This window comes from Gymnoscopelus braueri, assembly GCF_963280865.1.
Source record: "Gymnoscopelus braueri genome assembly, chromosome: 14".
Classification (NCBI taxonomy): domain Eukaryota; kingdom Metazoa; phylum Chordata; class Actinopteri; order Myctophiformes; family Myctophidae; genus Gymnoscopelus; species Gymnoscopelus braueri.
In genome coordinates, this window is record NC_137619.1 from 46,424,058 (window position 1) to 46,434,057 (window position 10,000).

The 10,000-nt window shown below is 40.5% G+C and overlaps 2 protein-coding genes across 3 annotated transcripts in view; both read left to right on the top strand.

The window, feature by feature from the left end:
- The window catches only part of cdhr1a (cadherin-related family member 1a), a gene marked incomplete at both ends in the record, with an annotated part of 274,624 nt that overhangs the window by 44,818 nt on the left and 219,806 nt on the right, over positions 1-10,000 (top strand). The window lies entirely within an intron of this gene.
- pax2a (paired box 2a) overlaps positions 1,391-10,000 on the top strand; it is a gene marked incomplete at both ends in the record, with an annotated part of 42,161 nt that continues 33,551 nt past the window's right edge. Inside the window, 3 exons of one of the 2 annotated variants that reach the window (XM_080450132.1) lie at positions 1,391-1,439; positions 3,216-3,381; positions 4,931-5,128. In XM_080450132.1, coding sequence (XP_080306258.1) covers positions 1,397-1,439; positions 3,216-3,381; positions 4,931-5,128 — 407 coding nt within the window. The remainder of the gene's footprint in view (positions 1,440-3,215; positions 3,382-4,930; positions 5,129-10,000) is intronic. The other variant, XM_080450131.1, reaches the window with a different exon arrangement.

A 10,000-nucleotide genomic window follows, 5' to 3' on the forward strand; every position in this document is an offset into this window, starting at 1 on the left:
CACACACTCACACACACACACACACTGACACACACACACACACACACACACACACACACACACACACACACACACACACACACACACACACACACACACACACACACACACACACACACACACACACACACACACACACAAAGTTTCTAGATTAGTTGCTTGAACTGTAAACAATACATTGCAATATCCTGGCTGGCAATATCACCCCCCCACCTCTCTGAACGACCGGCCAGAGAGAGAGAGAGAGAGAGAGAGAGAGAGAGAGAGAGAGAGAGAGAGAGAGAGAGAGAGAGCTTGAACGGTGGATCATCTCAACTTTAAACAACACAGTGCGGGTCTGAGAGGTATAGATCTTTGACACTCGCTTTTTACCTCCATTCTTCCCAAGCTTCCTTTTAATTTCCTTGATTCCTCACCCCCAAAGTCTCATCATTTCCCATTCCGTCTCCCTCCCCTTCCGAACTGTCGGATGCAGAGGGAGGACCCTCCTCATTTTGAGCTCCGCGTTTTTTACGTTGGCGAATCACACAGTGTTGGAATCTATCGCCTTTGTCTGACAAGTCATCCATCTCTATGCTGTGGGATCTGTGGGATGGAGGGGAGGGAGGGAGGGGGGATGAGGAGGGGAGGGGAGGTGGGGGTGATCTGTGGGACTGCAGCTTTTAGAAACAGACACACAACGAGAGAGGGTTTCATTCTCAGCCCAAAGCTTCGTTTAGGCACAGCCCCGTTCCCGAGGAGAGGGGGACTGACTGACTGACGGAGAGAGAGAGAGAGAGAGAGAGAGAGAGAGAGAGAGAGAGAGAGAGTGTCCATGTTTGCCCCTGTCATCTCCGCCCCTATATCTGATTAAACTCGAGACCCGCCGGTTCTTCGCCACCTCCAAGGAGAGAGAGAGAGAGAGAGAGGGGGGATTCTTTCTTTTTTTTCCTCTCTTACCCTGCCGCAGTTTCGCTACTGGACCGTGGGAGACACCGGCTAATTGTACAGCACCTTGTGTTTTTTTCCTCTCCCCTCAATGATGTCGTTTAAAGACAAAATAGAGTGACCCGGTTCTAATGGTTCTAAACGGTTCTAACGGTTCTATAGCCGAATGTTGCAGCGACTGGTGCGCTCGGTACAAACGGGGGTCATGATCTGACTGTACCTGTACAGTGTTTCTGCTTAGAGAGACTTTCACTGAACCAACAGAGTTGCAACGGGGAGGGAAAACTTCGCCTTTCCCCCCAAGAAGAAGTTATTCTCCCGCGACACACAGCAGCCTGCGGACACTTGAACAGCCGGACTGTTTTTCCCCCGTTTCTATTATCAGTGTTTCTTTTTTACGCAGTTAAAGCTGCATCACCAAGGCGAAACGGCGACCTCAGTCGATTACCTTTCCTTCCTTTGCTATCCCATGGATATTCACTGCAAAGCGGACCCCTTCTCGGCGATGCACCGTGAGTAGAGTATTAGTTTTTCATGGCAAATAATCTCCCCCAGGATTGCGATTGATTGATTGATTGAATACTTTATTAACAGTTTGCCCAAAAAAAAGCACAGAAAGTGCAGTTCTATACAAAAGGATGCTAAAATGATTAATCCCAAGAAAGCACTATGCCTTGTTTCCATTGGAGTCCCGTATATTCAATCATCGAAACATTTAATGACAAACAATAATATACAATAGGCTACTATGCAAAAACATCATATAAACGAGTAGTAGTAGCTAGTAGTAATTTGCCTAAACAGCAAAAAATACAGATTTATGGGAAAAAAATCTTTCTAATGCCTACTACAATATAGCCCATGTGCTATTATTACAGCTCACTCTCGGCCAGCTTATACTTTGTTGAAGATATAGGCTACAGGGATTAGGCGAACAATACTGGCAGGCTACTATAGGCTATATGTCCATGTTTTATTTTTAGTTTAGTTTTAAAGAAAGAGAGAAGGGCAAATTATTCAAGAAGTTTTGGAAGTCGGGTCCATTTAAAAATGCACGCTACTTGGGGGTGGGGGCTTCAAAGGGGATAGGATCATAATAATTGCAGGTTTCATAAAATAATATTGCCAGGGTATTTCTATATGAATAATTTATTGACAAATATTGGTACAAATGCTAATAGCACAGGCCTATAATTTACTCATATGGTATTTTGCTTTCCCAAGAACCATTTTCAATATCACAGATTTTGTCCCCCTCCCCTCACAAACTGCTGAAGCTGCATGTTTATTGACTCAAAGCTTATTGTCATGAGAACTATAGTATTAGGCCTTTACAGTTGGTGTTAGGTTTATGGTTCTATTTGAATACAGCTCCCATTTGAATACAAACCTTTTATTACCCTTGAAATTTAAGTTACTGTCGATTTTCTTTGTGGTAAACGTAAGATTAATACAATTTGTTGAAAGAATAGAGTGTTGGAAAATAACTAGCATGGGGAAAAAACTCCCTATAGCCTAATTGTTTGTATATTTTTTAGTGTATACGATATGGGCGAAGTGTACCCGGGCTGCCTGTAAATTATTTATTCCTGTTCATTCGCACTATCCGCGTTTGTGTAATATGAGTTATCAAAGCTCTTTTTAAATTATTTACTATAATCGTGCAAGGAAAATTAAACAGGGTGAAACATAATATCTGCGACATGTGTTAGGCTGCAATGGAAGAGGTGCTCTTGGAAAATATTGCCTAACTACTAAAGACAATATACGTTGTTTAGGTATAGCCTAATGTTTCTCATTGCTATTATTTAATTGCTATAAAACAACAACAACAACAACAACAACTAAATGTAATACATGTAATAAATGTAATATAATAAATATGCTAAATATAATATTATACATATAATTATTATTGTAAATAATTAAAAAAAAAATATATATATAAAATATAAATAATCATAATAATACAGAGAAATGTATTATTACAAATGTAGCCTATATTTATTTAGGAGAGCAAGAAAGATGCATTATAAAATTGTGCACACGTGTGGCGCGCGCGCACACACACACACACACACACACACACACACACACACACACACACACACACACACACACACACACACACACACATGTGTGTGTGTGTTGCATAGCCTACGGTACTGTTCCAACAATGTACAACTATATGGTGTCTCTTAGCAATGCTCTGTTCCTCGCGTGTATATACTTCTGTATGTATGTAATGTTATGTCTCCCGTGTTGCGTGGCTGCTGTGTCCCACGTAGGGCACGGCGGTGTGAACCAGCTCGGCGGGGTGTTCGTGAACGGCCGGCCGCTGCCCGACGTGGTGAGGCAGAGGATCGTGGAGCTGGCCCACCAAGGGGTCCGGCCGTGTGACATCTCCAGACAGCTACGGGTCAGCCACGGCTGCGTCAGCAAGATCCTCGGCAGGTAAGGGAATCGTTGTAAATATAACACAGCAGTGGTTCTCAACCTTTTCAGGCCGTGACCCCCTCAAAATGATCATATTTGAACTGGGGACACCCCCCAAAATAATCATATTTGAACTGAGGACCCCCCCTCCCCAAATAATCGTATTTGAACTGGGGACCCCCACCCTTATAAGCTGGAATGTAGGAGTTGAGGCATTACATTTAGTTTGACTCGGTTCCACAGATTAATATTGTGAAAATAGCAGATCTACAAGCTCACAAAGCCTCGCGTTGTGAGCTTGTAGATCTGCTATCTTCACAATAATAGCAGATCTATTTGTGCCTCTTTCTCGTATTATTTGACAATTTTGGCCAATGTTTGACCAGTTTTTATAGTATAGTTTGTTGATTACTTTTAATGCAGTAATGGTCTTTTTTCTTTTCTTTTCTTTTTTTTTTAATTGTCACTTTACTGTCATCTGGGGACCCCCCCAAACCCCCCCACCCCCCTGGGGGCCCCGACCCACAGGTTGAGAACCACTGATATACAGCACCATCCCATGTGTCAGACATAAATCTTAATATGGCATATATGCGCACCCCCAGCTCTATTTTAGCCCCAGTCATCGGTTATATTATAAGCCGGTCATTTTTTTGCTTGAATACGGGAATTCTGTGTCCAAGATTTTTTTTAAATATATATCGATCACCCTCTCACAGCTGCCCCCTATTTATAGAAGATTGGCAAAAAAAAAAACAAGAAAAAAAAAGCTGTGCAATTATAGCATTTCATTTCGCCTATAATGTCTGGTTTTTATTTTATTTTATTTTAGAAGCACAAATATCACAGGAGATAATGTGTTGAAAATATTTTTCAGCTATCAAAAGGGATTTCAGAGGTAAATTATTTCATACACATCGAATGTTTTGACATAAACATTTACACCAATAGGCCGTGGTGGCATGCCATGCATGCTAATAAGTACATGAGGAATGACAAATAAATAAGGTCAGACGTTATGCTGCCAATTAAACTGTGTTTTTTTTGTCCTCACTGCAAACAGCCACTGTAATTTTAAATACACTGTTATGAGACAAATTCCTATTTTTATCCACTACTTTCGAAGTCGCAACCTTTGGTTTGGACCCACCAATATGCCCACGAACATATATAAACCTATAATGAAGTGATATTATTAGTATTAGGATTTTTTTCCTGCACGGAGTTTTTCAAATCAAGATAGACCTATACTAAAGCTCAAATGTCGCCAAAGACATTTTTGTTTTCCCGTCGGCTAAATTGTAAATTTAAAGTCACGATTTGTAAACTATAGTTAATTGGCCGAGACAACTGGAGCTGTAGCCTATAAATGAATGTTGGACGTTTAACGTTATTAACTGGTTAATAAAGTATTCAATCAATCAATCAATCAATCAATCAATCAATCAATCAGTCAGTCAGTCAGTCAGTCAGTCAGTCAGTCAGTCAGTCAGTCAGTCAGTCAGTCAGTCAATCAATACATGTGACCATTCAAAGCCATGTGTCTCACTCTGTCCTCAACACACAGGTACTATGAAACTGGCAGTATTAAACCCGGAGTTATTGGTGGCTCCAAACCAAAGGTTGCGACTCCGAAAGTAGTGGATAAAATTGCAGATTATAAGCGCCAGAATCCCACCATGTTCGCGTGGGAGATCCGGGACCGACTGTTGGCCGAGGCCGTCTGCGACAACGACACGGTCCCCAGCGTGTCCTCCATCAACAGGTAAGGTTGAACTTCAACATTCTACTGCCTTGTGGTTATGCCTCTGTGTTTCCCAAACAGTGGGTCGGGACCCATGTTTGGGTCGCGGACACATAAACATTGAAATAAGAATCCCAAAAAAGCAACATTTTACATGAATTAAAAAAAGAAATCAATGAGTTTTCCAAATAATTTCATGAATATATATATATATGTATATATATATTTTTTAAATCAAAGAAATTCCATAAATTATAAAACAAATGTTTTAAGAAGTAGCCTAGTGAAAATAGCCGATCTACAAGCTCACAACACAGGGCGAAGCAGGGCGAAGTGTTGCATTGTGAGCTTGTAGATCTGCTATTTTCACTAGTTTGGGTACCCGATAAACGTCTATCTCTTTTGGGTCTTGAGCTAAAAAAGTTTGGGAGCCACTGCTCTATACACCACTGTTTCCCAAACAGTGGTTCGGGACCCATGTTTGGGTCGTGGACCTGCAATTTGTTTGGGTCGCGACGAGTAAATATCCCATTGTTTTTCCCGTTTCCTACATTTAAAACATTTTCTTTTTTTTTCAAAAAAGTTTCCATTGAAAAAGAAATCCCCAGAAAAGTCGTGAAAATAGCAGATCTTCAAGTTGTGAGCTTGTAGATCTGGTATTTTCACTAGTTTGGTTCCCACGGGCAAACATCCAATTTGATGTAAATGTTTGCTCTATACTTTTCTCTAGAGAAAAAGAGCATGGTATGCTATATAATGTGGGGGAAATGTCTTCAACGTCATTAGGGAAGGACTAAATGGCCTAACAAATTAAAGACATTTCAATTTCAGAAGATTTTCAAATGTTTTTCTTATTGCTTAAAGGATTGAAGGTTCACGTTGCTTAATACCGTCAACTAAAGCTTAATTGTTTAATTGATTTATGTTCGATGATGGAGAAACACCTTGGAATAGACGCATATATGCTTTTATATTTAATCTGCACACACACACACACACACACACACACACACACACACACACACACACACACACACACACACACACACACACACACACACACACACACACACACACACACAGAGGAGGCTAAACAGGACAATTTCCAGTGCAGAGTCGGGGTGGTCTCTCCTCTACTCTGGCTGAGGAGTGCAATCCAATCCCCCCACAGCCCTCTGCGGTCAGGTCAGCCCCGGGAGCTATATAAGGGGGGCTTGAGGCCACGAAAATCACATCTGTCTCGATAAAAAAGCGATCAATAGCAGCAGTAACCAGATCCAGCGGCAGAGGGAAATACCCCAACAAAAGCGTTCAATACGCGGGGACCACCACACTGCGACAAGAGGCGGCACCCGAGTTTATTGCCGATCGCTCTGTTTTCAAATAGAGAGAGAGAGCCTAGTAAACAAACACGGAGGTGACGTAGTGCCTATGGAACACTCAATGAAGGCTTTTTTTTAAAGCTTAGTTTGTATTGATTGATTGATGATTGATTGAATACTTTATTAACAGTTTGCAAAAACAATTAAGGCACGGTGGCACAGATTTATAAATAATAATGCTAATGTTTCCATTAAGGTCCTGTGTATTCAATTAATCGAGAATTGGACACTTGAGTCACAGACCTATACGATTTGCCAGATGTAGCCTATATTTAGCATTATATAAATGTTTTAATCACACATGCCAAATAGACTATATTACTGGGCTATAATAGATTTTTAAATATATTTGAATGTATTCATTAAATATGTTATTAGAAAAGGCCATCATATTATTAGTATTAATTTCCGTAATTGTATTCTATGCTGGACAGGTTAATTTTAATTTCAGAGCATTTTTCGAAAAAATGTTATTGCCAAAAAAGGATTTAAGGTTTATATTGCTTAATTCAGTATAATACTAAAGCTTAATTGTTTAATTGATTTGTGTATATTGCGCGAGGCTGTTGCTTGTTCTCGCCGCTTGCCCCCCAAAAAAAGAGCTGATCTACAAGCTAACAAGGCGTTGCGTTCGCGACGCGTTGTTAGCTTGTAGATCAGCTCTTTTTTGGGGGGCGTCGTACTTGGGAGAATATATATATATGCAGCCAGCCATCCTACATATACTACTAGGCTACACCTTTCAGCCTTTCTTTCACATAAAACGGGACAAGACAAAGTAGGTCTAAAACCCCAACGGACGTGAATGCGTGTTAAGGTGAAAGAAAAAGAAGAAAAAAAGAGGCCCATAGGCCCTTTTTTTTCTACCTGCAGAGTGCATGGTGCGAGTGATGGACTTTGGTTAGGAGTCAGTGTTCCATACAGCTGGTCATCAGCATTACATTTTAATGAGCTGAAGAGAGATCACACAACTTCTCTCTGCTCATCATTATCATCATCATCATCATAACAGCCGTCCAACAAAAACATATCTGCCATTACTAGAATAACGTCCATTTCCCCCCCCCCCAACAGGTTCACCTGCTATTGTTTTTTTAAGTTTTGTTTTTAAGGCTATACCTGCTATACCCAGGACACTTTTCTCATGATGGAGAAGTTAACGATGATGTTTTCAGACTAGGCCTATACCGTATATGTTCACTATTCATTGAATTAAAAAACGTGAAATGAGAAACCATGGCTAGCTATATAGGCAAACTCGCTATAGAGTGGTTTAACCCAAGTGTTGCCTGTGATTTTGAAATACAATTGTACTTGACACAATGTTGCTATTGTATTGCATTTAATGAATTTAATTGTAGGCTATAGGTTACTTGCCACAGTTACCAGAGAACTTGTACAAGAGCAGCACTGTAGGTTATGAAAACGTTTGTGTGAGGAGAAATGGTGTCCTTTAAAAGAGAAAGTTGGCTTAGTAGTTAATTCTTCATGTTAATTGTTAACTTCAGCCCAAGCTGTGCCAGAGCATATTTTCTTTTTTTTTATTTCTAGTCAATATTTTCAAGGGTCATTTGAGTGCATATTAGGGCATCCATCACAAAATATATTGAAATAATATCTTGAATAAAAAGAAAATGCAGGATCCACAATATATTTACATTATGTGTGCAAAATCCATGCTTTCTACTTAAATTAATTGTCCACAGCATTCAAATTGTTCTTAATTTAGTCCTTTGATTTGAGTTTTGTGTTTTGTTTTGATATAAGGAAAGGAGCATATAGCAAAAGGTGTTAATTTAACTCTGAAAGTGTGAGAATTGACACTGTGTGTGTGTGTGTGTGTGTGTGTGTGTGTGTGTGTGTGTGTGTGTGTGTGTGTGTGTGTGTGTGTGTGTGTGTGTGTGTGCGCGCGCATACAGTAGGCTACACACACTGTTAAAACCTTAGTGTTAATTTAATTTAACTCAAATTACGAGTCCATTTTGGTTCCATTTGTATACCCTCATTAACACTCAGGATTTTATAGTGTATATCCACACGGAGAGAGAGAGAGAGAGAGAGAGAGAGAGAGAGAGAGAGAGAGAGAGAGAGACACAGAGAGACAGACAGACAGACAGACAGACAGAGAGAACAGGACAAGTCTGGTCCCTCTCTCTCTCTCTCTCTCTCTCTCTCTCTCTCTCTGTGTCTCTCTCTCAGCCTGTGGTAAAGGCGTTGACCTCTGCTCTGTTGACTAAAGAGGATGTCCTGGCCTTAAACACATTTTTCCTGCATGAATTATTAAAGATTACACAGAGGCTGGGTTACACTTTGTTTTGTATAGCCGCACAGCAAGGAGTTTCCACGCGTTGCATCATGCCCCCGCGGACGCAAAAACGCGAACCCACACAAGGTCTTAAGCAGCTTTCAATCACATCGATCCACATTTTAATATTTCTTTGGGGATATCCCCCCCTCTCTCTTTTCTTCTTCCCCCCAACAGAGCCAAACACCAAAGTCGTTAATTCACCCTTCGCCCCAAATTGCTTATTCAATACACAACAACATGGACTCTCCAGAAACAAAAGTCCTTGAATTTATGAGGCTGCCTCTAGTCATGAGGTCAGATAACTGTTGTGGTGAGATGTTAGAAATTCAAATAAAATATTGATGTGTGTTTTTTCGACTGAGTCTTTGTCGCCCCGCCTGGAGGAGCCGTATAGCGGGTATAGAGGACACACGAGACAGTAGTGAGGGGAATGAAAAGCGTGCGATGTACATTTTAACCTCCCCTGAGGACGTTAACCCGTGCCTGTCTGCCGGATTCACAGTCGATAGCCTATAGCTAGCTGGCTAGATCGGCGCTGCCGGTTGCAGAAAACTCTGATCTCCATATTCTAACTTTTTGTGTTTTTTTTTATCACACTACAGCGTCACGCAAAAGCATCAAAAGTAGCAGGTTTTCGAGCTTGTAGATCTGCTACTTTTGCTATTTTTTTATTTAAATCCTAAAAAGTAACAGTTTTGGAGATATGAGGTTTCCACCCGACAGAAACGATATATATTATATACTATGCATTGCAGACACGTATGAACTGAAGAGCTCGAGGCAGCATTATTATTGGCTCATCTGCTCTGTGTTCATTCAGCATGTGGTGTGAGCTTGTAGATCTGCTATTTTCGGTGCACGGCCACGGCACGCGACTAAGTGTAAATCAGGGCAGGGCTGCATGGGTGATATGGTCTAAATCAATTATCATGATATTTGTTTGACCAAATATATCAATATCTATATTGTGACTATATCGTTGGATGAGTATTACAGTAGGTGCTTCCACAATATATTTACACAATGATATATCTTTGATAAATAATCATCAGTCATCATTCCTATTCCTATGTAATAACTAAGTAGGTAAAGGCATATAATAGAACAGGAAAAAAGTTGAGTTCAGAAAATGACAGTACTAGTGTACACATCATTGTCCTGTCTCTATCTATGAAAAGCTAATCACAGTCATGGTATAATGTG